This window comes from Bidens hawaiensis, unplaced genomic scaffold (assembly GCF_021521415.1).
Source record: "Bidens hawaiensis isolate Kalapana, Puna unplaced genomic scaffold, B.hawaiensis_p1.1 tig00051895_1, whole genome shotgun sequence".
NCBI classification, from domain to species: Eukaryota; Viridiplantae; Streptophyta; class Magnoliopsida; order Asterales; family Asteraceae; genus Bidens; species Bidens hawaiensis.
This window is the reverse complement of record NW_027499316.1, coordinates 13152-40522: the sequence shown is the minus strand read 5'-3', so window position 1 is coordinate 40522 and position 27371 is coordinate 13152. Positions and strand designations below refer to the sequence as shown.

The 27371-nt window shown below is 37.4% G+C and overlaps 2 protein-coding genes and 2 pseudogenes across 3 annotated transcripts; 3 read left to right on the top strand and 1 right to left on the bottom strand.

The window, feature by feature from the left end:
* The first annotated feature begins 1935 nt into the window (after positions 1 to 1935).
* Positions 1936 to 4868, top strand: LOC143599321 (F-box/LRR-repeat protein At4g29420-like; annotated as a pseudogene).
* A 2785-nt stretch (positions 4869 to 7653) lies between these two features.
* LOC143599319 (F-box/LRR-repeat protein At4g29420-like) lies at positions 7654 to 10142 on the top strand. The gene is made up of 2 exons (XM_077077307.1): positions 7654 to 8068; positions 9142 to 10142. The coding sequence occupies exons 1-2, from the start codon at positions 7654 to 7656 to the stop codon at positions 10050 to 10052; spliced, it is 1326 nt and encodes a 441-aa protein (XP_076933422.1). The 3' UTR covers positions 10053 to 10142.
* Positions 10143 to 13058: 2916 nt separating this feature from the next.
* LOC143599320 (F-box/LRR-repeat protein At4g29420-like) lies at positions 13059 to 20594 on the top strand (annotated as a pseudogene). Its single transcript, XR_013147278.1, has 4 exons — positions 13059 to 13140; positions 13246 to 13525; positions 14638 to 15284; positions 20180 to 20594. The product of XR_013147278.1 is annotated as an F-box/LRR-repeat protein At4g29420-like (transcript).
* A 621-nt stretch (positions 20595 to 21215) lies between these two features.
* On the bottom strand, positions 21216 to 27103 carry LOC143599322 (uncharacterized). The gene is made up of 8 exons (XM_077077308.1): positions 27055 to 27103; positions 26774 to 26906; positions 24919 to 25022; positions 24657 to 24828; positions 24092 to 24232; positions 23425 to 23623; positions 21428 to 23094; positions 21216 to 21336 (listed from the first exon to the last, which is right to left on the bottom strand). Exons 1-7 carry the CDS (start codon positions 27090 to 27092, stop codon positions 21458 to 21460), a joined length of 2424 nt encoding a protein of 807 aa, XP_076933423.1. The 5' UTR covers positions 27093 to 27103; the 3' UTR covers positions 21216 to 21336; positions 21428 to 21457.
* Positions 27104 to 27371: the final 268 nt, after the last annotated feature.

Here is a 27371-nt window from a genome sequence, read left to right as displayed (position 1 = left end):
GAGAGGATTTATTGGCCAGTTATATCTATCCGTATGATGATTGTGATGAGGAGGATGCTGCTGCTGCTGATGATAATGATGGTGGTAGGAAGGGGAGAAGGCACCAATGGCGGAGAATAGCTTGAAATATTATCATTTACCACACCCACATAACTATAGCCCATAATACTTTTTGTTGTTCGTCACTGCAAATCCAGTCTCATCTCATCAGGTAACAAAAAATATCCAGTGGGTTCAATGACCGTAGGAAATCCGTACAGAACGTGGCATATTTCAGGAAAAAATACATTAGCATACCTTGGTTTCCATTTATGGTTCCTCACAGAACATGGTGCCTCAACCGGAATGCTTTTGTTCCTTTCCGGGTCCATTGGATGATCAAGAGTTATATCACCGCCTACTGCAGTAGTGGTTGGCATATGCAGTGCCTAAGATTCAAAAACAAGCGTAACCATACGCGCTAAGCGAATACAGAGTAAATCACATTTTATACCCTAACGACATCCTTGTAAGCTTTTAGATTGTTTGATGCCAAATAAAAGCCATCTCGATTAGATTTCTATTGAAAAACCTGTGTGACACAATAACTGGTTCTTCAGAATCACCCTTAGCAGCAGAGTGTGCACAAAGATTGGTCAGACTATCCAATCTAGCTTCCCTGACCAGCACATCAAGGTCTGCCTGCCCCCTCTCATATTTATCAATAGCCAAATAAGAACACCTAATACAACACATATTGTGTTAAACAAATTATATAAAAGATAAAGCTACAAACATACGTACTCGATGCTAACTAGAGTCATAGCAGCAGTGTCTAGGAGATTTGAAAGGGCTACGGTAACATCCTTTCCTTTGTTCCCGGAATACCTGCAGCCGCCCAGCGGATAAATGTGGATCACATACAACAATAGCAGCCTCCATTACTTTCAAAACATGAAATAAAAAAAAGTGATTTAAATCCATTTTAAACGTAATGTAATGTATCTAAAAAATAAAATCAGAATCAGTAGTAAAACATATAGATTAGATTAATGCATATGAAAGCAGAATCCATAAAATGTGATATAAATCCATTTTTAACTTGATAGAGCATCAAAACATCAAATCCGAAGGCATCATACATTAACCTCATGCAAAGAGGAAACATAGAGATTCAAAAACCTAACAATGCATCGAGATTCAAAACCTAACAATGGAACAATATTTAACCTAACAATGGAACAAAAGAGGAAACATAGAGATTCAAAACCTGAAGATCAAATTAAACCAACACAACTACAACCATCATCGAAACAAAACAACACATCACATAAGTAGTCATCATACATTAGATTCATTCGTAGTATGTAAGACGAAATACATAAATATTGATTTAAATCCAATTTTAACCTAATATTATGCAGCAAAATCCATAAAATGTAATTCGAGTCAAATTTTAACCTAACAATGGAGTAAAACTGAAGACATAGAGATTCAAAATCTGAAGATCAAACCAAAACCAAAACAACTACAATCATCATCAAAACAGTAGTCATCAACTCATCATACATTAGATTCATTCGTAGTATGTAACACAAAATACATAACTACTGATTTAAATCCAGTTTTAACATAATATAATGAACCAAAGTCCAAAAAATGTGATTTGAGTCCAATTTTAACATTAAATGCAGCAAAACAGGAAACATAGCAACTAAATACATGTTTGATTCAAAAATTAACTGGAATCATCATCAAAACAAGTAATAAAAAATCATAAAATGTGTTTCGAACGGTTGTGATTGTTAACTTGAAGAAGAAGATTTGTTGAATGCTGAGGAAGTGTTGTAATAGGTGTGTGTAGGTAATAACACAAAGTGTGTTTCTACTCCTATTGGTGCACACTTCAAATTATCTGCTAATGATTCTCCTAAGAATGATGAAGAGAGGTCTTATATGGAGAAGTTACCATATGGTAATGCAGTGGGGAGTCTAATGTACTTAATGGTCTGTACAAGACCAGATATTGCATATGCTGTAAGTATGGTGAGTAGGTATTTGTCTAATCCAGGTAAAGTTCATTGGAAGCAGTAAAATGGATTTTAAGGTACTTAAAAGGTACAACGGATATTGGATTAGTCTTTGGTCAAAGGGGTGAGGTTAGGGGCAATTTGGTCATTGGTTATGAGGACTCTGATTCTGCAAAGGATATGGACAAGGGTAGGTCCATTACAGGGTATACATTTCAAGTATTAGGAAATGTGGTAAGTTGGAAAGCTCAATTGCAAAAGGTAGTTGCTTTATCTACAACAGAATCTGAATATATAGCTTTGACTGAAGCTGTTAAAGAAGGTTTGTGGCTGAAGGGTTTTTTGACTAATCTTGGTGTACAGTTGGATTATACTTTGGTATATTGTGATAACCAAGGGGCTGTACAACTCTCAAAGAATAGTATGTTCCATGAGAGAACCAAACATATTAAGGTAAAATTGCATTTTATAAAAGACGTTGTAAATGCAAAAGAAGTCAAAGTTGAACAAGTTAAGTCTGAGGAGAATCCTGCTGACATGCTTACTAAAGTTCTTCCTAGACCAAAGTTCAACTATTGTGTTGAAAGGTTAGGTGTTGGTGTATGACAATTGAAACTTTGGTGGAGATTGTTATATAAAAGTTAGAATTGTCAATATTAGTACAGGGGCTGATTTGTCAGTTTCGGATAGTAGTAGTTTGGGTTAATAATGTTAGCTTCTGGAAGTTAAAGGAGGTGATGTGTCAATATCCTTCTCAGGTTGTAACGACTTGTAACAACCACTGATTTGGGGATTAGGGCATATATATCAAGAACTCAATTAGTTAGTTGTAGTGAATACTTTCACAATTACTCTCTTTGTAATCTTTCATCTGTTAATACGATTGTAATCCTTTGTTCTTGATATTCAATTGTTCGATTCGTTGGTATTATTTGCTGCTGCAGCAGCAGCAGCAACAACAATAATAATAATTATAATAATAATAAAAGTTGCAACATTAATTAAGTTGGAGGGTGAGATGTAATGTAAATTAAAGGAGGTATAAATAAATGTTTCAGCCCATAATAATATTTTTCCCTACGTACTCAGCATCGATCTATGGACTCTCTCCCAAACCCTCTGCTTCTCAAAATACCGAGCCTACTCGATGACTACTCGATGACTCAGCTGACGTTGCTCGGTTCCGAGTCGCTTCCAAGGCTTTCAATGCAGTATTTCCAGGCCTTCGATCGATTAACCTTCATTGCCCGAGTGAATATTATAAGCCAAGGCCTATGGTTTGGTGTTTTGAGCGTTATTTACGTAGGTTTTCATCCATCTTATTTCAACGTTGGAAACCGTTGAATCGGTGTGTATCAGCCATATGCCTCCGCACCATGTCTTGTTGCATGGAGCTGATTCAACTTCATTGATGAGGTTTTCGTCGAGGAGTGGCTGTCTAGGGTTTCCGGATCCTTGAAATCACTTTCATTGTCTGGTTATCTTTCTTATAGTCCATGCGAATCGAGGATATTGCCTTTGATTTCTGAGTATTGTAAGTTTAATCTTATGCCATATGTTCGTATTTACAAGTAATGGTGAACCTTATAAGTAGAGCAGACATTACATAACATGTTAGACATGACATGAACACGATACATAATAAATAATAAATAATACATATGTTTTGAAACAATAATTGCGTAGTGTTTTTGTCCCTCTTATTTATTTTTATCCTATTTGAATTTCTGATCTATCATAAAATAGTGTTCATAATTTGTTTCATGATTGATATTTAGTAGAATAGGCTTTGCGATTCAAAAGGGGGATAGCGGCGCAGCTTGTTGCTCGCTTACCCATTTTCCAGATGTAGCTTGGTTTGTGTTAATATTTAAAGGTTTGAATTATTGGTTTAAAAAAAAAATAAATCATGATTAAGCTACAATTGGGTCATCTTATACTTAAAGCACTTTGGTTTCTTTGATGCAGGTCATAATCTTGTTACCTTAAATCTAAAGTTTGCATGGCTATCGGTGAACAATTTGAATCCAATGCCAATGCTAACAAGCTTAACACTTGAATCCGCAAGATTTTCAAACAAATTACTAAAGGAGTTGAATAAGTGTTTCCCCAATCTGCAAGTTCTTAATTTGGTAGATGTTGAAGGGCTTGTAGATCCCAAGATCCGCCTTCGCAACCTCAAAGCCTGTCATTTGAGTGAATCTAGTTATTATCTATCGTCTTTGACTCTAATCACGCCCAACCTCGTCACACTCAAAATTGAATGTTCCATGCCTGCTACGATTCATATTGAAGCTCCCATGTTATCTCACTTTCATCTTGTTCTTGATGCCTTTCCTCGCGCGGGCACGTTCCCCGTCAAGAACTTTGAGAATTTTGAAAACCCTTTGGCTCAAATCTCCTTATCTTGGCTCCTTAATTTCTGAGTTCCCGATCATGAAAACAGTAGAACATTTGACACTGGGAAAAGAGGGATTACCAAATGCTGGAGATTTAAGATTGAGCCTAGCGAAGGTGTTCATGGTTTTCCCGAACGTGAGTTCTCTAAGCGTTAATTCAGGTGCTTGGTCGGAATTAGAAGGCTGGGAGATTTTGGATGGGAGGAAACGGTTGAAAAGAATTCGTGCCTATTTGAGGTTGGTTGACCAGTTGTTGACTTTCTCGTATGTTGCTTGTGTGTTGGACCAATGTGATGGCTTGTCAGAGGTCTCGTTGCTCATCCATTCTGATGTTGTTGGAAGTGCATCTAAAAGTTTCATGTCTAGGTGTACGGCTCGTTGGCCCGGGTTGAAGTGGAGATGGGGAATATGGAAGGAAAGAATGGATGATTCTTGGATAACTGATGGTACATTTAACTGAACACAAATACTCGACGTAACACGTATGGGATGAGGTAACATTGATGGAGTCTTTTTAACATCTTTAAGTTATGGTGTCGGCTCTTGTGTTTTTTGAGTTATAACGGATATTTGAAGAAACTAGCTCTAAATATTAGATTTACAGTATATTGCGTCATTATTGTTATCGTGTTTAAACTCATTTCATTGTTAGTTTGTGTTAAAATGGGCACTGTTGAAGTGCATGCCAAATCTTGTAAAAAATATAGTTCATTTATTCATCTACTACAAAATTTATTTTCATGGTTATATATTTCATTTTTTGTTTACATGTTATACATTATTTGCAAACAGAGCAGCAGTAACATATGGAAAACATAATCACATTTACAGAATCCTTTTAACATATGTACTTTAGCAATATTGTCCCACCACAAATACCATTAACTTTTATCCTTTGGAGGTTCAAAATAATGTTCTCACAATGTAATTGACTTTTGAAGTTTAATTAGTTCAAAGTTATTATAATCTTATTGAGTTGAATATTCTTGATCTTTCGGATCACACGGTTTAAACATAACTTTAAGCATAGATTGGCCAACTGCGAAAGAGAACAGATTAAATGACACCTCTAAAACAAATGTTCGCTCCATGATTAGTTTCTCGCAAGTTGTATAACGTGGTAATCTCCTGCTCGAGAAACAAGCAAGACAAATCAAATTTACATGAGGCATCATACGTGTATCAGAAAATACTAAAACTATACTAGTTTCGAATGCTTCACAATTTTTCTTTAAGTTATGTGATGGATTGTTCTAGCGAGACGAGCCCAAGTCCAAATGTTTCATTGTATTTGTAATTACAAGAATCGGATTCAGAACTTGAAATCAAAATGGAAATATTTGATTTTTTCTTGTCCAAACTGTGTGCTCTTGAATAGAAAGAACTTTGTTTAGATGTTGGTCAAAATTAAATCTTTTCATGTGTCAAAATCATCATATTGGTTATGAAAGGATGAGCGCGTTTTTGACCCGCTAAGACTTGACTTTGTTGACTCGGTTTCAGTTTCGGGGATCTGGAGTTGAACAACACATATGATGTGGGGTTTGGTTGGGGGGGGGGGGGTAGAGGGGGGAAGGAGAGGTGGAGGGGGGGGGGAGAGAGGGAGAAGGTGTTATAAATGTGATGGACCAATTGGATGGCCCAATCCAAGAAGCCCAACAAGTAACAAGCCCATAAGATTGATGAAAGAACCTTCACCGCATATAAAGAATAAAGAGAAGGAAAGTAAACAAGTCTATTTGTTCTTCTCATGTCTCGTTCTTAGAATCTGTTTCTCATCTCCGTCTCCTTCTATGTTACTATTTTGATTTCTCGTTGTAATTGTTATGTTGAATCAATCGAATCACAATAGTTACTTCATATTTAATTCTCTTACTCGTGTCAATTTGAATACACAAGAGAGAGAGAGAGAGAGACCGTTTATGTTGTCTTTTAGTTTATGTTCTAGGCTAGGGTGTTTTTATGAATTGCTAGACTTATGAGTTGTATTAATGTATAATACTTATGTGCTGTATTGTCACTATTGCCGTGTTTAAACTTTCAAGTTTGGACATTTCAAAATTTGATTGCGTCAAAACGGGCACTTCTAAATTTCATGTTAAGTTATGTTGGGTTGATTCTACAATACTCATTATGTAATTATTTATAATATGAATAGTTGCATAAGTGGGGGATGAGTGACAATGAATATCTAATAGTTTCAAACTATTTATAAGTGAACGTGTCAAAATTGCTACTTATGTTCTTGTATGCATGGCAAATCAGATAGTTAGGTCAATATGTGTTTGGGCAGTGAAATAACTAAGAATAGGTTTGGTTGGTATGGGTTCGGGTCATGACGGGTTATGAAAAACATATCAAAGGAAGAAAGAACTATTTAGGGGCTTTTTGTTTACATCTGAATGGAACCATTCAGATGTAAACATCTGATTCATTCAGACTTCAGACTGTTTGGTTCCAAACAGAAAAACATCTTAATGGTTAAAATTAGGTCTGAATCATTCAGACTTGTTATTACTGAATGAGACAGAGGCTCATTCAGACCTGACTCATTCAGATCTAAATGAACCAAACAGCCCCTTAGACAAATGGAGGTACTCTCTTTCCCCGTTTTTATATATAAACACATACACTCACTTTAAGTTATATTGTACAACGTAAGATCACTATATAGACATGTGATAGTTAATATTTTTACCCTTGTAAGTTTGTGAATTTATATTTGCAATTTAACTTTGTATTTATTTATTTAATACATAACTTTATTTATCATTCTTTTATTATTTATAGAGTTATAACTTATATATTAGAGATTGGTACTTATTTGATACGGTCAAGCATCCAACCTAGTTTTTTTATACAAAATTCAAAGAAAAGAAAAACAACAATAATCTCTACCCAACGTTTCCCTTCATACATTATTATTATTATTATTATTATTATTATTATTATTATTATTATTATTATTCTCTGGACTCTCTCCCTGACAGTTTGCAACTCCAAAATAAAAGAATATAAACGGACGTTCATGAACATAAATAAACGAATGGAACGAACACAAATTTTTTGTTCATACTCATTTATTTATTAAATAAACGAACATAAACAAACTTCTCATCGAACAGTTCACGAATAATTCACCAAACGTTCGGTTCATTTACAAGCCCAACCGGTTTGATACATTAAACAACAATAAATATGTCCACCAAACCACCTTTCCCGCTTCATACAATTTTCTCAGTACAATGGACACTCTCCCTGACTCACTCCTTCTCCAAATACTGAGTCGACTCGACGACTCAGCCGACGTTGCTCGCTGCCGAGCAGCTTCCAAGGCTTTCAATTCCGTGTTTCCAGGCCTTCGATCCATCAATCTTAAGTGGTACGTCTTGAATTCAAGTTCTCAACAACCTTTCAAGGAGGTTTTTGTGAACCTGATTTCGAAGCTGAAAGCCGTTGAATCGGTGTGTATCGGCCATCAGATTCCGTTTATTCGTAGCGCTGGTTCTGAGACTAGTAATGATTTGAACCTGGTTGATGGAGATTTTGCAAAGGAGTGTCTGCCTAGAGTTTCCGAATCGCTGAAGTCACTTTCGATATCTGGTCTTCGTTCGCGTACTCAACGCCAGTCGAATGTTTTGATTCTGATTTCACAGTATTGTAAGTTAACTATTTATGCAAAAATTGTAAACCCCAAACCCCGGTACGGTTTGGTCAACAAAAGTTAAAACCTGTTTATGATTGGTTTCTGTTCGGGTTAAAACAGGTTTCTTGATTGGTTTACTGGGTTACGATCGATTTTGGTTCGGGTTGAGATCGGTTTTTGTCCGGTTTTGGTAGAGAATTACAAACTGGTTTCTACATAATCGGTTTCAAACCGGTTTTAACCACATATTAAAAAAAATTTACCCGTTTCACAAGCATGGGCGCCCGCTTTTGCGTTTTGCGTGTCCCGGGCCTGGTTTCGCGTTAAGTGCGTACCACGCTTGGTAACCCGTTTTGCTCGTACATGCGCCCGGTTAAGCATTTCGTGCGTCCAGGGCCCGGTTTCTCGTTATGCGTGTACCAGCGCTGGGTTACCTGTTTGGTGTTTATTGGCACCGGTTAGCTGTTTAGCGTGTGCGGCATATGGTTGCTTGCTTCGCACTAAGTTTTAATTAAATAGTAGGCCTTTAATCATTTTGGGATTTTAACGGACAAATGAACAGTTCACGAACACCTAACCGAACGGAATTTCTTGTTCGTGTGTCGTATAAAAGAAATGAACTTGTTAGTGAAAGGTTCACGAACACAAATAAACGAGGAAGAGCAATGTTTTTAATATGCTTTTGCTAGCCGAAAATGGTTGGTGCCAATGGTTCGGTTAGGCTACTAATTTTAATAATAAATTTATTGCATGCATACTCATATATTTTTGTTTTATAGCCAATACTTTTGCTTAAATCTGTTTGATAAGATTAGAAACGTCATTAAAAAGTATTATAAATCTTTAATAAACAAACAAACATTAAGCGAACATGGCATATGTCCGCATCCGTGCATTTAGTTAATCGAACAAAATTCCTTGTTCATGTTCGTTCATTTATCAAATAAACGAACATTAACGAACTTCCCGTCGAACAGTTCGCCGATGTTTGATTCGCTTATAACCCTAGTCTTAGACATATAACCTAAAGTTTAAATTTTGAAGTTTGGTGAACTTGATTGTTTTATTTCTGTTTTCTTTGATGCAGGTCATAATCTTGTTAACCTAAAGCTGAAGTATGCATGGCTATCTATGAACAACTTAAATCCAATGCCAATGCTAACAAGTTTGACGCTTTCATTTACAAATTTAGAAGACGAAGAGCTAAACGAGTTGAATAAGTGTTTCCCGGATCTTCAAGTTCTCAACTTGGTAAGTGTTAGAGGGCTTAAAGATCCCAAGATCCGCCTTCTCAACCTCAAAGCCTGCCATTGGGCTATATATAATCATTCACCATCTTTGACTCTAATCACCCCGAACCTCATCACACTCAAAATTGAAACTTTATTGCCCACTGCAATACATGTTGAAGCTCCCAAGTTAACTCACTTTCATCTTAGCATTAATGGCCTTAAACATGCAGGCGCATTCACCGCCAAAGTGTTTGAGAATTTGAAAACGTTTTTTTTGGACACTTCCTATGTTGGTTCCTTACTTTCAGAATTCCCGATCGCTAAAACAGTTGAAACTCTGACGTTGGAGTCAGGAAACGAGGCACCAAGAGACGCCCGGGATTTATTATTAACGCTAACGAAGGTGGTCATGGTTTTCCCAAATGTGAGATTTCTATGTATTAAACCGAACGCTTGGTTGGAGTTAGAAGCTTGTTTGAACCCGGAAGGTTGGGAGATTTTGGATGGGAGGAAAGGGTTGAAAACAATATGTGCGTATCTGACGTTAGTTGACTCGTCGTTGACTTTCTCGTCTGTTGCTTTTGTGTTGGACCAGTGTGTCGATTTGTCAGAGGTCTCGTTGCTCATCAGTGCAGATGTTGTTGATGCTGAATCCAAAAGTTTTATGTCTAAGTGCGTGGCTCGTTGTCCCGGGATGAAGTGGAGATGGGGAATATGGGGCGAGGATATGGAAGATTCTTGGATAACCGATGACATGCCTAATTAAACATCACAAATCGTCCAGGAAACGCGCTTGTGATGAGGTAAGATTGATCGTATATCGTTTGTGGCCGTTTATGTTGTCTTCTAATTTATGTTCTAGGCTTGCGTGTTTTTATGAATTACCAGACTTATGAGTTGTATTGTGTAAGACTTATGTGTTTTGTTGTGTTGTGTTGTATTGTATTGTCACTATTGTCGTGTTTAAACTTTCAAGTTTGGACGTTTCAAAAATGGGCACTTCTAAATTTCATGCTAAATTATGTTGGGTTGATTCTACAATACTCTCATTATGTAATTATTAATAATATGAATAGTTGCATAAGTGGATAAGTGACAGTGAATATTTTATGGTTTCAAACTATAACCAGTAAATTAGTGCGGTTCGGGTTCGATTGGGTAGCTTTTGGGGAATTGCTAAATTCTGCTGAGTGCTGACCAGTTTGTTGACTCTGCATCTTTGACTTTTGATCATTAGAGGAGGTGTTATATGAATCTTGGAAGTTATGTTGACCTGTATATTCTGAAGAAAATCGGGCTTTTGTTCACTGCTATATGATTTGGTTGAATACTGTCGGATATTCTTACCCTAGCTCTAGCTCGATAAGATAACTGTACAGCCGCTTTGGTGGCAATGCTAGCCCATTTTTCTGACTCGGCTGTAGCATGTGATGTTAAGGATTTTCTCTTAAATCACATTAATCAACAGTAAAGTTACCGTTGAATTAATTTTTTGATCATGGTTAATGTACTAATTTTTATTTTATTAAAAATTGTAAAAAGTTTGCACATAGAGGTGCAAGAAGCCAACAAACAATTCAATTGATTTAAAAGAAATCAATATGGCTGTTATCCCTTTAATTCATTTTTGTAATATTAAAATAATATTTTAATGATATATATCCCAATATGACTGTTATGTCCTTTACTCCATCAGACAATTGAAATTCAGAAATTAGTGCAAGTTTTTTGTTGTTAGTTCTTCTAACATTTCTGTTAATTTTTCTGAATACAAAGGTGACTGTTTTATGTATGTCATGATAAAGCGCTGCATATTATATGCGCGCACCGACTGTTTTGTACTATATACGAGTACATGGGGTACCACATAAATCATTAAGCGTGAGTAAATATACTTAAACCTCCTTGTTTGTTTTATTTGTAACTAAAATTACTATTTTAATGATATAAATCCCAAGACGATAAATGTGTTATCATGCAGTACATGAGACAGTTGACTCTGTAATCCCTTGACTTTGAATTTAGTATTTCTACTTCCATAAATGACTTTGAGTTTAGGATAATCCTTATTTCTGTTGATCAGGTTGGGTCGACCCAAAACACGTTGTCTAAACGTTTAAATCTATTTTCTAGTTCATCAATTTTAAAACTTTCGAACCATTATACTTATCTTTATTAAAATGACTTAAGAGGTTTTTATGCATTAAGATAATATTCATCCAGTTTCTTTTTAGCAAACGTAGTTTTATGTTATCTGTATGACCCGTTACACATAAACTGAATGAACAACCGATCATAAAGATCAAATGCACTCTTTATTACTTTTTAGTCATTGAATATTATCTTAATGCATAAAAACCTCTTAAGTCATTTTAATAAAGATAAGTATTGAAGCACATTATTTGCTTCAACTTTAGTTTTAGAACTCATAGTCACTGTTCTGATGCTTCTGTTTTAGCCGATTCCACAATCTTTTTTGTTGTTTTCGGTGGTGGTTCTGAAGTATTAGTATTGGGCCTTGTTTAGGAAGGTTCTTCTTTAAAACGGGCTGGGTCGGGAAGGTCATGTGACATCTCGATCTGCAGATTTACATCTCGATTACATCCTCTATCTGCAGTTCCAAAAACTGCGTAAGAATGGATTAGAAAAACAGCATACACAAAAACTGCAGTCAATGGATTGTTCACAAAACTGGATTCAAAACATAATTAAAAAGTTACGGGAGCTGCAATTTGTGATCTAGTTTAAAAGATTTTTGTATCCGGTTCGGAACTGAATTTAGAAACATTTGGTTTTGTTGTCCAAGCAAGCTGCTTGCTCTCGAAATGAAAGAACTTTGTTTAGATGTCGGGTCAACTTTTGTGGGACTTCCTTCGACTGCAGTCTTTGTGTAGTGCAGGTACTTAAGACCACCTTACACGTTCAAATTTTAAATCTTTCCTCGTATCAAAATCATCATATACGTTATGAAGGGATAAATCCATTTTGACCAAATGGTTCAACTCGATTTTGGAATCTGCTAAAACTTGACTTTGCCATCTCGGTTTCCAGTTTTAGAATCTGGACCGTCCGAAAAGTCAACATTTCACCGAGTGACCATCGTATTTTGTAGAACCAGTTGCCATATTGTTGCTCACTTGCTCAGAGTGAAACTGTCATGATTACATTTTATACCTCATACTCATTTATACCTCTTATTCTGATCTCATATCATGACTATATGTTTCCACTTTCAGCAATGTGAAATTATTAATTAGTTCACCCTTTAGGATTTCATCAAAATTACCCACAAATGTTTTCGCGTGTATTCCGTCATCTCCCGGTCTGATGGTTCTTCCGGTTAGAGGTGGGCACATGAACCGGTTAACCAACCCGACCCGAAATTCGAACCGAAACCGAACCGGTTTGAAACCGATTATGCAGAAACCGGTTTGGAACCGATTGAACCCGTAGGTTTGGAACCGGTTTGAATTTTCTCCACCAAAACCGATTAACTGAACCGAAACCGATACCGATCGTAACCTAGTCAAGAAACCGGTTTTAACCTGAATCTAAACTGGTCATAAATCGGTTTTGACTTTTGTTGACCAAACCGAACCGGTTTCAACCCAAACCAGTTTTGACTTTTAAACCGATTTGTGCACCTCTACTTCAGATTATGTATTATTTAATTTCTATTTATCATATGTTTATAATTATTATACTACAAATCCTAGAGGTAGGAAGGCTTGGTATTGATACCAAGTTTAGTAGATATTATTTTTAAAGCAAAATGTGGTACCTAAAATACCCGTACTCGTACCATAAATTTGGGTACGGTTATGGATACCTAAATTTACTGATTTTCGATACTGGTATTTTCATATACATGTACGGATACGATACCAATCTCCTCCCTTCATCAAGTTTTTTAGCTTGATTTTTTTACCTATATTTTTAGTTTGAAATTTTATTCTTAGGTGTTATAAATGTTTCCTGCTTGGTACATCTTTCACTCATCAGCAAAGCAGCATCTATGGAGTCTCTACCAGACTCTCTACTCCTCCAAATCCTGACTCGACTCGACGACTCAGCCGATGTTGCTCGTTGCCGAGTAGCTTCCAACGCTTTCAACTCCGTGTTTCCAGGCCTCCGATCCATTCACCTTCGATGCTCGCCGAAATGGCGAACGTCAAAATGTGGTGAAGTCATAAACGATCTTATTCGTAAGCTCGAAAGCGTTGAGTCGGTGTGTATCAGGTACGATGAGGTTGTTAACACCGCAAATGTCTATCTAAAATAATCATGTTTGTCTTTGTTTATGTTTGTTTGTTTAAAATCTTAACAAACAGTTCACGAAACATAACTGAACAAAGATAAACAAACCAGGGCCGGCTCCGAGAAATAAAAAAATATTTGGGGCCAAGACGAAACTTATGTTAGGTCTTAAGTAAAAGAAGTATTTTGTTGGGTTTAAAAAATTTAATTTTTAAATGGGATTACTTAGTCATGATTTAGGTTGTGTAAAAAAAATTGTATAAAAATAGGCTGGTTGTTACACCCCTGCCACTAGACCAAGCTAGTTGTTATGTAATTCGATTTAAACATTAAATATACATATCGTTTTTCATAAAAACACATATAATTGTTTTATTTTTTAAAAAATTTCAGGCCTAGCGGGGTTGTCGACCACCCAACCCTGAAACAAACATGAACGAACATATATGAACACACTTAAATGAGCACAAGTGAACAAATATAAAACCATTAAGTAGATAACTCTTGCAGATAATGTTTGATTATTTGTTATTAATATGTAAATGAACATAAATAAACGAACGCTCACAACATAAATGAACGGACAAAACATGTGTTCATGTTCGTTTAATTAAAACGAACACAACTTTTTTGTTCATGTTCGTTCTTTTATTAAATAAACGAACTTCCCGCTGAACAGATCACGAACAATTCCGGAACGTTCGGTTCAATTACAGACTTACCCAAGGCCAAACCCGATGAGAATATCCGAAGCCCGACACAATTGGGACTGTTAATATTGAAATTTTTAGCGGGTTTTAAACGGGTTTGGGATATGTTTAGTCTTCCAATTTAGTTATTTACTTTATTCGATTAGTTTAACTAGTATATTGATGTGCAAAATCGATTAGTTATATTATATCAATACCCGACGGGTATTTACAATAAACTAATGGATATACCCGATATCTGACGGGTAATTACCTGGCGGGTTTGGGACGGGCTTTAGTAATCGGGAATGGGTTTGTGAATACCTAAACCCGTCGCAAACCCGACCCATTGCTATTACTAGTTTAATCAAATGTTATATTTTGATTCAAGTCTTTGAACTGTAGTAAGTTGGTTGCAGGTCATAATCTTGTTAACCTAAAGCTCAAGTTTGCATGGCTCTCTGTGGACAACTTGAATCCAATGCCAATGTTAACAAGCTTGACACTTGAATCTGCAAGATTAGAAGACGAAAACCTAAACGAGTTGAATACGTGTTTCCCTAATCTGCAAGTTCTTAACTTGGCAGATGTTGCAGGGCTTAAAGATCCCAAAATCCACCTTCTCGACCTCAAAGCCTGTCGTTTGGATGTGTATATTGATTATCCATCATCTTTGACTCTAATCTCCCCGAACCTCGTCACACTTGAAATCGTATGTTACGTATCTATTGCAGTTCGCATTGAAGCTCCCATGTTAACTCGCTTTTATCTTATCCTTGATGTCTTTGAACACGCGGGCGCATTCACCATCAAAAAGTTTGAGAATTTGAAAACGCTTTGGCTGGATTCTCTCGATTTTGGCTTCTTTCTTTCAGAAATCCCAATCACGAAAACCGTAGAAAATTTGTTATTGGATTGTTCAGAATACGAGACACTAACGCACTCTGGAGATTCAAAACTGAGCCTAGCGAAGGCGTTAATGGTTTTCCCGAACGTGAGTTCTCTATGCATTAATTCATGTGCTTGGTTGGAATTAGAGGCTTACCGAATAGGTTGGGAGATTTTGGATAAACTTGGTAATTGTAGATTGTTTTATATATCTCAACAAACTGATTACAAGGAAAATATATAGAACCATAAGCATTAAATCTAGAGTCTATTCAACTCCATAACCTACATAACCTACAATCTATTCATATTCATGACTGTCTAATATTCCCCCGCAAGCTAAGGTCGGGGAACGACCTGTAGCTTGGATCGTAGGAGAAGAAACCGTTGTGTAAATAGAGGCTTAGTGAACACATCAGCAATCTGATCATCAGTCTTGATGAATTGAACCAATAGCTTTCTTTGAGCAACCTTCTCTCTAACGAAGTGAAAATCAACCTCGACATGCTTTGTACGTGCATGGAATACTGGATTTGCTGATAGGTAAGTGGCTTCTAGATTGTCACACCACAAGACAGGTGCAGAATTCAAGGAAACATTGAGTTCCTTTAAGAGAGCTTCAAGCCAAGTTAATTCAGCAACTGTGTCTGCCAAGGCCTTGTACTCGGATTCCGTTGATGACCAAGAGACAGTGCGTTGTTTACGAGCGCACCAAGATATTAGATTAGAACCAAGATAAATAGCAAATCCCCCCTTGGATCGACGGTCATCGGGACACCCAGCCCAATCAGCATCCGAAAAGGCAGTGAGAGATGGACAATGGGCATCAGTGTAGGCATGAATGGCTGATGTGGAATTATGTTGAATAAGCAAGCCATAGTGAGATGTGCCCTGAAGATAACGAATGATCCTTTTTACAGCAGACCACTGATTTTCACCTACGCATCGTTTGACGAGAGAGGTGTTGCAGAAGCGGGCCAAACAACCAAAGTCGAAGGTTGTAGCCGAGTGCATAAATTGACAAACTTTGTTCACTGCAAAGGTAATGTCAGGCCTGGATAAAGTTAGATACTGAAGGGCGCCAACAACCTGGCGATATTTAACCGGGTCATCAAAAAGAGGACTATCGCCAAGGGATAAACTGGAGGTAGTTGTCATTGGTGAGTCAACAGGTTTACAATTTGAGAGACCTGTCTTGTGAATAATATCTGAAATATACTTCTTTTGGGACAAGAGTAAGTCGTGACCTTTAGGAATAACTTCAACCCCCAAAAAATATGATAGGCTACCCATGTCTTGAATAGAAAAAGCAAGACTAAGCCGGCGAATGATATTGTCAATAAGCTGAGGATTGTTTCCCGTGACAATGATATCATCCACATATACCAACATGTATATAAGATTACCCTTTGATGAATATATAAATAATGACGGATCAGTCTTTGAACCTGTAAACCCGAGATTTAGCAAAGCCCCTGATAAACGATGAAACCAAGCACGAGGAGCTTGCTTAAGACCATACAATGATTTGTGAAGAAGACAAAAATGATCCGGTTTAAGGGGTCAACAAATCCAGGTGGCTGTCCTAGGTAAACTGTTTCCTTCAAATCACCATGTAAAAAGGCATTCTGAACATCTAGCTGGCGAAGACACCAGTTCCGTGAAACTGCAAGCGAAAGAACCACACGAACCGTTGTAGATTTAACCACCGGACTAAATGTTTCATAATAGTCAACTCCCGGCTGTTGGTTGAATCCTTTAGCCACCAAGCGAGCTTTGTAACGTGTGATAGCCCCGTTTGCATCACGTTTCAGCTTGTACACCCACTTACAATCAACAACATTAGCATTAGGAACAGGTGGAACTAAGGTCCATGTACCATTTCTCATAAGAGCCGAGAATTCCTCTGTCATGGCGGTCCGCCATTTAGGACTTTTGTTAGCAATAGAAAAGCTGGTTGGTTCAGTTTGAGACGACTGGGAGGTGGCATAAAAAGCGGACTGATTATATGGAGTTCTTTGTTTCGGGTGTGGACGAAGATTGGTAGGCCTAGTGCGAGGAGGAGTGGGCGGTTGAGGCGATTTAGGCTGGTGGTTGTAGGTTTGAAGTGGTGGACTGTTTGAAGATGAAGTGGGTGATGGTGAGCTGTTTGGTACAGTTTGAGGGCTGATTGGAGGTGAACTGAAATGAACATGGCTGATTGGTGAGGTAGGACTGCTTGGAGAAGGGCTGGTTGGAGTGGAATGAGATGAGTCTGTGGTTACGTTTTGTGGCAGTATTGGGTTGTTTGGTGAGGTAGGATCAGTTTGAGTGCAGGAGTTGGGTAAGGGATTATTTTGTGGAGAATTAGTTGCAAAAGTGGGTATAGGATAGGAGGAAAAGTAGGGATCAGATTCTGAAATTGGAGGTGAGGTTACATTGGGTTTAAGGAAGGGAAAATGTTGTTCATAAAAGCGAACGTGACGAACAACATAAAGTCTTTCAGAAGTAGGATCAAAGCACCGATAGCCATAATGAGCAGGGCTGTACCCTAAGAAAATACAAGGCAGAGAACGGAAATCCATTTTGTGCTTATTGTAAGGACGAATATGAGGAAAGCATTGGCAACCAAAAACCCATAGAAACGAGAAATCAGGTTTTCAATGGAAGAGATATTCAAAGGGTGAGGTATTGGTGGAGTTGCGAGAAGGCATTCGGTTTATTAGATACACGGCTGTGTCAAACGCAAAATGCCAAAATTTAGATGGAACTCCATATTGGGACATTAGAGTGAGGCCGGTTTCAACGACATGTCTATGGCGCCTCTCAACAAGACCATTTTGTTCGCTTGTATGAGGGCATGAGAGACGATGCAATATGCCAAGAGTGGAGAAAAAAGGAGATAACTTGCGAAATTCTCCCCCCTAATCTGTTTGAACAGATTTGAGTTTGGTTTGAAACTGTCGTTCGGCCATTGCATGAAACTGTTTAAAGGTAGCAAAGACATCAGATTTTTGTTTGAAGGGAAAGAACCACATGTATCTAGAATAATAGTCTACACAAAGTAAAAAATAATGGTGTCCATCAAATTATGTAGTAGGAGCGGGTCCCCAAACATCACAAACCACTAGATCTAAAACATGATTACTTTTATAATTTGAAGATGACAAATGTAATTTGGAGGATTTTCCAACTGAACATGAATTACAAAAAGAGACTGAAGTTTTATTAAAAACAGGAAGGCAATATTTTGATAGCATAGATTGTAAAAGCTGAGGATGAGGGTGTCCAAGCCGTTGGTGCCAAATAGTTGGAGAAGCACGAACTGTGGAGAAAGCAACCTTGGAGATAGAATGAAGTTGAGGCAAACTAAAGGAATAGAGCCCTCCTTCACTTGGACCCGTGAGAAGGGTATTGCGTGTAGCCTTGTCCTTCACACAAAAAAAGGTAGAGTGAAATTCAAAGAATACGTTATTGTCATGACAAAATTTTTGTACGGAAAGAAGATTTCATTTGATTTGTGGAACATGAAGAATATCGTTGATAGAAAGGGTTTTGTGGTTAGAGTAAAAATTAGTAGAACCGATATGAAGAATGGGTAAACCTGTACCGTTGCCAACATGAATTGTATCCTTACCATAATAAGGTTCAGAGTTGTCCAGGCTATTAAGATCCGGAGCAACATGACTGTTAGCACCAGTGTCCGCAGCCAAGAAGTTGATGTTTGTGAGCGAAAATCTGCATAATTTGCTTGTGAAGGCTGTCTTGATGGCCGAATAGTTGCAGGATCACGGTTCGGACATTCTGATGGAATGTGTGCAACACCACACCTATTACAAGAACCATAGACTGTGTTCTGATTTGAAGCCCAAGCAAATCTATTTCTGTTACCTGTGTTATTTCCAGAATTTCGGTTGTGCTGGTTGTTGTTGTAGTTCCCGCGACCACGTCGACTAGAAGAGCCCCGGTTAGTGTAGTGACTATTGCTTGGTCCACGGTTAGCATAGAAAGCCTGGGTCTGCTGTGTTTGCTGTTGTGCAGGCTGAATTTGCATACCAAATTGTGACAGCAATTGTTGCACAGACTGCAATGTTTCAGAAGGGAGTTGAGGACCAGTGGTGGGAGCATGTAAGGGGCTGTTAGTGGCCAAGAAGGCCTGAGCAGGGACAGCAGAGATACCCGACGGCTTTCTGACCATAAAATCATAATCAGAAAGCAGCCCGTGAAGCTCCGAGAAGGCTGTAGGAAACTGCCTTCCTAACAATGTAGATTTCAAACCATTGTACTCCTCTCTAAGGCCTGAGATGACTAACATAACTAGATCTTTTTCTTTAATGGGTTCACCAATGTTAGCTAAGGAATCTGAATATTCCTGTGCCCTTGAAAGGTATGCAGCAGATGTCTCATCAGGCTTCATCTCAATCTTTAGCAACTGAGTTTTGAGAGTATACTCACGGGAAGAGGTGTGTGGGGCATAAGCACGTTCTAAGGCGATCCACAAATCACGAGAAGTATCACCTTGTACGTGTTTAAAAGAGGTTTCTGAAATTGTTGAAAGCAATAGCATGCGAACGTGTGCATCATTAGAAACCCATGTAGCATGGTTAGGGTTTGATTGTGTAGTTATTTCCTTGTTGGAGGATGAGGATTCAACAGTTGGTGATGGACAAGGAATGGTGCCATCGACGTAGCCAAAAAGATTGTTGGTAACAAGGAATGGTTGGATCATGGTTTTCCAATATCCATAGTTTGTAGGGTTTAGGGTAAAACCGAATTTATGAGAGTTGTGATTGGTTTTCTCCTCTGTGGTGAAGGCAGGAAGTAGCGCCATATGTTTGATTGAAGAAAGGATTATGACTTGAAGAAGGATGAGCCGATCAGATGGCGGCTGATGGATTGTGATGAAGGCTCTGATACCAAGATAAACTTGGTAATTGTAGATTGTTTTATATATCTCAACATACTGATTACAAGGAAAATATATAGAACCATAAGCATTAAATCTAGAGTCTATTCAACTCCATAACCTACATAACCTACAATCTATTCATATTCATGACTGTCTAATATTACCGAATAGGTTGGGAGATTTTGGATGCTGGGAAAGCGTTGAAAACGATATGTGCGTATCTGGTGTTAGTGAACCCGTTGTTGACATTCTCGTATCTTGCTTGTGTTTTGGACCAATGTGGTGGCTTGTCAGAGGTCTCGTTGCTCATCCATAGTGATTTTGTCGGTACTGTATCTAAAAGTTTCATGTCTAGGTGCATGGTTCGTTGGCCTGCGTTGAAGTGTCGATGGCCTGGGGAATATGGAGTGAAGATAAAGAAGATTCTTGGATAACCGATGGTATATCTAATTAAACAACAAAAATCATCTAAGGACGCTTGTGATGAGGTGATATCGAAGATATATTAGTTCCGGTCGTTTATTTTAATGTAGGATGTTTTTAATTTATGTTCTATGCATTACATTATAACTATTATTATGTTTAAAGACTATGTTTGTTGAAAGTAATTATTAAACATGTTTATGATTTTAGAAACTAGAGTCATGTTACACCCATTGAGTCCGGGAGGTCTTTTTCGTTGATAACCATGAGAATCGTTACAGTAAATTCACTCACAATTAACAGGATGGTTATGATGGGTAGAAAAAGATTGTATGCATATTTGTTAGTTGACCGGTCATCGGCTTTCTCGCCTGTTGTTTGTGTTTGTGTCTGTGTTGTTACTTGTGAGATGGTTTGAGTTCAGGTCAAAATGTATCATTTGGTTCGATGAAGGTGGTGATGGTAAAGGCATGGATAGAGACGGTGGTTGAGGTGGCGGTGGTGGTAGTTGCGAACAATGTTTGTGGAGGTTACAATTAGTCTAGTTTAAATCGACGACCCAAAGAAACCAATATGCAAAATCAGAAAACAAAATTTGCCCGTGAAGAACGAATCACGATATGACACGTTTACAAAATATCATTCATTTCGCCTTGCAAAAGTTACATAACTTATGTTGGTATTGTTTAAAAGATTTGTATGATACAAATAAACATATACCAGTTTTGTACTAGTAAAGTGAGAGTTGTACATTATATATGCTAAAGGCTCACTATGTTATAAACAAACAGACATTAAAGAAACGTTAACGAATCGGAAAAAAAATGTAATCAATGTGTATCGAACGAAATTTACCACATCTTTTCTTATTGCCAGCCTGTGTAATAGTGATAAATGATAATCTCCTGCTCGAAAAACAAAATAAATAAAATCAAATATACACGAGACATGTATATCATACGTGTGTCATAAAATACTAAAAATACAAACACTTACCGAAATAAACGCGTATAAAACAATAATTACTCATTGATGATTCATCTTACTTAAAGCCTGGATACGAGCAGCTAGCGAGTCATAGTCAGGAAGCTTTGGATGAACATGACTCGGTTTTTTCACATTATCTTTTGTTTCATCTTTAGTTTCAGAACTCAAATTCACTGTTTTTGGTGCTTCTGTTGTTTTCGGTGGTGGTTCGGAAATCTTAGTATCCGGCTTTGTTCGAAAAGGCTCTTGTTTAAAACGCGGTGGGTCGGGTTGAGGCTCGGTGATGTTCTCAGATGGAGATGGATTGGAAATTACGGTTTTGCCCACGGGCTCAACCGGGCCTTTGGTCCTGCGTGAAGAGCCCGAGCCCGGGCCCAGATGAACTTTACCAGTGGACGTTCGTTTTGAAACAGGTGAAACTTTTTCTTCAGGGTCGGTTTCGTCATTATTGAAAAACTTATTTGGCGGTGCAAATAGTGATCCGGTTTTAAAAGATTTTTGTACGCGTAACGTTTCATTGTAATCATCCGAATCAGAATTTGACATAGAAACAGTTGGTTTTTTGTTGTCCAAACTGCTCGCTCTCGAATTGAAAGAACTTTGTTTGGGTGTCGGGTCAACTTTCACGGGACTTTCTTTGACTTTCGTGTAGGGCGGGTACTTAAGACCACCTTTGTTTCGAAGACCACCCGTCAACGTTCCAAATTTTAAATCTTTTCCCGTATCAAAATCATCATATTCGTTACGAACGGTTGATCCCGTTTCCACCAAATCATTCAGCTCGATTCGGGTTACTGAAGTTGACTTTTTTGACTCACTAAAACTCGAATTTCTTGTTTCGGTTTCAGAATCTGGACCATCTGAAAAGTCAAACTTCACCGAGTGGTCAACAGATTTAAACGAACCAGCCCGGCCCGTAGTGTTGCTCGTGTTCTTTTTCGGGCTTAAGTCCCGATCTGGAGATGGAAAAAACGACTTGGCCTCCATTTCATCGTACTCTAATCCCGTATCAAACCGTGGACAGTCATCAGAATCGGTTTCATCGTCTGTATCGACACCATCATATTTTGTATCTCGTAAAATGTTTTCTTGGTCAACGGCATTTCTTTGACCGGCCTTTTGTTGGTAAAAAGCCGAGTTGTCACGTTGGTTATCATAATCAATATTTGCATATTTGGAAGAACCTTCGTTATCCGCATTTGTAAACCGAGCTCTAGATTCTTTCTTTGAACTAGTTTCATGTGTTTCAAAGTGATTAACCGGATTCCCGTTAACTGAACCATTTCGGGATCTCAAACTGTTTGATTTCTTGGTTGGTTTTGGAGAAGTATCAATGTCAGCGGGATCCGTTTGTTGACTCTGTATCTTTGACTTTCGATCATTAAAGGAGGAAGTATTGCTATATGAATCTTTGAAGCTATGTTGACTTGTATATTCTGAAGAAACTTGTCGACTATTATATGATTCGGTTGAATACTGTCGGGTAATCTTACCCTGGCTTGATAACTGTGCAGCCGCTCTAGCGGCAATACTTGCCCGTTCTGCTGACTCAGCTGCAGCCTGTGCTGCTGACGTGGCATCCTTGAATTCCATATTCCAGTTCTCATTACCAGATGAAGAATTGCTGTTGTTTCTATGGAATGATTGGCTCGTGTTCATCATCCCAGATCCCGGTCCTGATTAAAAACCGATATTCAATATGACCATTATGCCCTTTAACTCAAAGTTTTAGCCTTTTGAATTTGCTTATCAATTTTTTTATGTTCAGTAGGAAGTTAACACTTTAACCATTTAACCACCAAACAGATACGAGGGGTACTATCATCATTTTTAAATATTTTGAAATGTTTGGTGTAACTGAATCCAATTGCATAGTTGATCGGGTGACCTCTTTTAAACATTTTTACAGTCAAGGGGCCTAAAAGACGACTTTTGCAATAATATTACTCGGCGACCCCCATAAGCCATTACTCGTAAAACATTAATCTAAGGAAATATTCATATACCTGAAGGCCTCATATCACCTTGAGTATTTGCAGTGGTTATATTCTGAGCGTCTAATGTGAATCTTCTATTCTGCTGAGAATAATCAAAATGTTCATTTGGATTTCCTTCATGAATCTGCACATTTTGAGCATTTGAAGTTTGGATTTTCGGAGAATCAACACTAATCGTGCTCGCCTTCTCAAAGTATGTGGGCCCATTCTGCACAAAGAAATTTAAATTTAGTTATAGTCAACTCTAAAGAATAAAGGATATTAAATTCACCTTTTAAAAACTAATATATCCAGGGCCATCTCCGATAATTTATATACTTCGGCTGAGCCAAAATAAAAGGGCTCGAGGGCCCTCACGAGAAATAAAAATATATAACATAATTTTTTTTAAATGACATTAACGTTATAACAAATAAATATAGCAAAAATATAGTTTGGGCCCAATACCTTGAATGAATTACGAAAGAAAAAAATTATAATGAGATTAAGATCCATACCCATTTTATATAAACAATTTTAAAATGTATATAAAAAGAATTAATATATAATAAAATTTTGGTCCCCGAAAATTAAGTGCTTCGGCCGCTTGTCCGGCTTGCCCCATGCCCAAGCCGGCCCTGTATATATCATACATGAATCATGAATGCAAACAAAATTACAAGAAACTTGAACTCACCAACAAGTCATCAGGAGGCTTGGATTCTTTTTCTTCAAATGAAGTTGGATCCCAACTGATGTTGTGTTCTTTTGCTACATCACTTAAAACTTTTACTTTTGTCTGCACGTTTGGTGCGACTGCAGATAACTTCTCCACCAACTGAAAATATGAAAAAAAAAAAAAACTTATAATCGTGTAAAGTAACTTATTAATCTAAACAGGCCAAACGGGTTGACATTATAATATATATATATATATATTTTATCCTAACTTTAAATGGTTGACGGGTTGACTTGTTTAATTAAACAAGTTAAACAAATCAACTCAGTCTTGCTTAGTAAACTGGTTAAACAGCTCACCCGAACACGACATCTTTATTAAACAAATTAGATATAACATCTCAAAATTTGATTTATTTCGTGTAGGATTTTGGGTCGTGTCAGTTTATTTTTCTTTCTAACGGGAAATTTCACCAAAAGTGTAATAATAAGCATAAAACGTCCTAAATATTTTGCTTAGAAGAATTATATAGCGTTGAAATAATAACTCTATAATAATATTTCAAAATTTCATATTATCGTACCATGCGGCTTACACCACACTCTGGACGCAGCTCAATAGCTGCAGAAACAAACTCTTTCCCATACTTTGCTGTAAAGTGTTTTTTAGCATCTACAAGCTCGGGTATATCTGAACATCTAGGAGCTGCAAATATCACACTCGTAACCGCTTCCTTCAGGTCAATGGGGCAAGTTCTAAAACAAAATATCACCAAATTGTTATAACTAATAAGAATTTTGAAGCTCTTACATAACATTATTTACAAAGCAGGTAAGCTTGCTTACTTTTGTGATTCGATAATAGGCAACCGTGCAACAATAAGTTCACAGTATATATCTATCAAATCGTATGCAGCCACCATCTTCTCTTCTCTTATTACATGTTCAACCTGATGCAATATTAGCAAATCTCTTATTACATGTTCAACATTAAAATCATGCAAATGTGCAGATCACAAATGAGAACTCGAGCTAAGCCCGAGATCGGCTTGTTTTTGACTTATGAGACCTCTTATTTCGAAGCTCGATCTTTGCTCGTGAGTCATTTTCTCAAGCTTGAGCTCAGCTTGTTTATTATATAATAATTAAATTATGTACATTTTTAGTTATTTTTATATGCTTTGAGAAAAACCTTAACGAGCCTAAACTAGGCTCAGCCTCATGTGCAGTGCTTAAACGGGCCAAAGCTCGGCTCGAGCTCGGCTGTGCAGTGTGCAACTAATACATAATATTCCAAATAAGTTAAAACTTAAAACAACCACTAGGATCGTTAACGCTCGACGAGCCTAAACGATCTTCCCAAACAAGACTCGATCCCGGGCTCCATAACTAAACAAGCTTTACTTGAGGCTCGAGCCCGGCTGTGCAGTGTGAAATCAATAATAAGATACCAAATTAGTTAAACTTAAAAAACCACTAGTCTCGTTAACGCTCGACGAGCGTAAACTGTCTTCCCAAACGAGGCTCAAGCTCAGGCTCCATAACTAAACAAACTTTATTTGAGGTTTGAAATTGGCTCGAGCCTGGCTGTGCAGTGTGAAATTAAGACATAAGATTCCAAATAAGTTAAAACTTAAAAAACCACTAGGCTCGTCAACGCTCGATGAGCCTGAACAATCTTCCCATACAAGGCCTGAGCTCGGGCTCCATAACTGAATAAGCTTTATTTGAGGCTCGAGTCAGGTTGTGCAGTTTGAAATCAATACATAAGATTCCAAATAAGTTAAAACTTAAAAAACCACTAGGCTCGTTAAAGCTCGACGACCCTAAACGATCTTTCCATAAAAGGCTCGAGAAAGGCTCAAGCTTGGGCTCAATAACTAAACAAGCTTTATTTGAGGCTCGTGCTCGATAAGGCTCAGCTCAAGCCCGGCTGTGCAGTGTGAAATTAATACATTGGATTCCAAAAGAGTTAAAACTTAAAAAGACCACTAGGCTCGTTAACACTCAACGAGCCTAAACGATCTTCCCAAACAAGACTCGAGCTCGGGCTCCATAACCAAACAAGCTTTATTTGAGATTCGAGCTCGATAAAGCTTGGCTCGATCCAGGAAATGCAGTGTGAAATTAATACATAAGAATCCAAATTAGTTAAAACCTAAAAAAAAAAACACTAGTCTCGTTAACACTCGACGTGCCTGAACAATCTTCCCATACAAGGCTCGAGCTCAGGCTCCATAACTAAACAAGCTTTATTTGAGGCTCGAGCTCGGGCTCCATAAGGACCATAACTAAACAAGCTTTATTTGAGGCTCGATTCGAGCCCGTCTGTGCAGTGTGAAATTAATTCACTGGATTCCGAAAGAGTTAAAACTTCAAAAGAATAAAAAAAACATTGAGCTTGTTAATGTTTGACGAGCCTAAACGATCTTCCTAAACAAGGCTCGAGCTCAGGATCCATAACTAAACAAGTTTTATTTAAGGCTCGAGCTCAGGCTCCATAACTAAACAAGTTTTATTAAGGCTCGAGCTCAGGCTCCATAACTAAACAAACTTTATTTTAGGCTCTTGCTAGATAAAATTCATCTAGTTTTGAGCTTTTTATCGACCCGATCTCTTTAATCAAATTAGCATAACCTAATAATTTATATAACTCCAATAAAAAACACAACTTAAATATCACAAAACCGAAACAACATACTCGAATTCTGGCAGTTCGATCCTGTCCTGACTCCAACAACTGAGCCAACTCTTTCTTCATTTGAGCAATCTGTACTACCTTCTTATTCCTCATTAACTTTATCCGCGACGTCGCTAACTTCAACGACGTCTTACTGCACAATCAATCAATCAACCAGTCAATTCAAAAGTCAACGCTACAACAACAACAATTGCAACAAACTTTATTATACAAGTTTTTAAAACACTAGCAATAACAATAACAATAACAATAATAATAATAATAATAATGTTATTACTTACCACTTAGCGATCTTAAATCTCTTGTTCAACATTGACATAATAATAATAATAATAAATAATAATAATAATAATAATAATAATAATAATAATAATAATAATAATAAGAATAAGAATATGCTGATGATGAATTCACTGTTTGATTGATTAATAATAAGAATAAGAATATAAATGTATAAAGTGTAACGAAGAGGATGAATATGAATAGTTGAAAGATGATGATAATAAATGTTGAAATCAGTTGAAGGTTTCGAATAATAAGATTAGTTGTTGTGACAGGTAAGGAAGAAAGTTATAAACGATAAGTCAAAATATTAAGT

Excerpts from the sequence above, each read along its gene's own strand:
- LOC143599319 (XM_077077307.1), top strand. The coding sequence starts at position 7,654 with ATGGACACTCTCCCTGACTCACTCCTTCTCCAAATACTGAGTCGACTC. Across the intron at positions 8,069-9,141 it reads GATTCTGATTTCACAGTATT|GTCATAATCTTGTTAACCTA; the intron begins GTAAGTTAACTA and ends TCTTTGATGCAG.
- LOC143599322 (XM_077077308.1), bottom strand. The coding sequence starts at position 27,092 with ATGTCAATGTTGAACAAGAGATTTAAGATCGCTAAGTG. Across the intron at positions 24,829-24,918 it reads CCTATTATCGAATCACAAAA|AACTTGCCCCATTGACCTGA; the intron begins GTAAGCAAGCTT and ends ATTTTGTTTTAG. Across the intron at positions 23,624-24,091 it reads AGCCTCCTGATGACTTGTTG|AATGGGCCCACATACTTTGA; the intron begins GTGAGTTCAAGT and ends TTCTTTGTGCAG.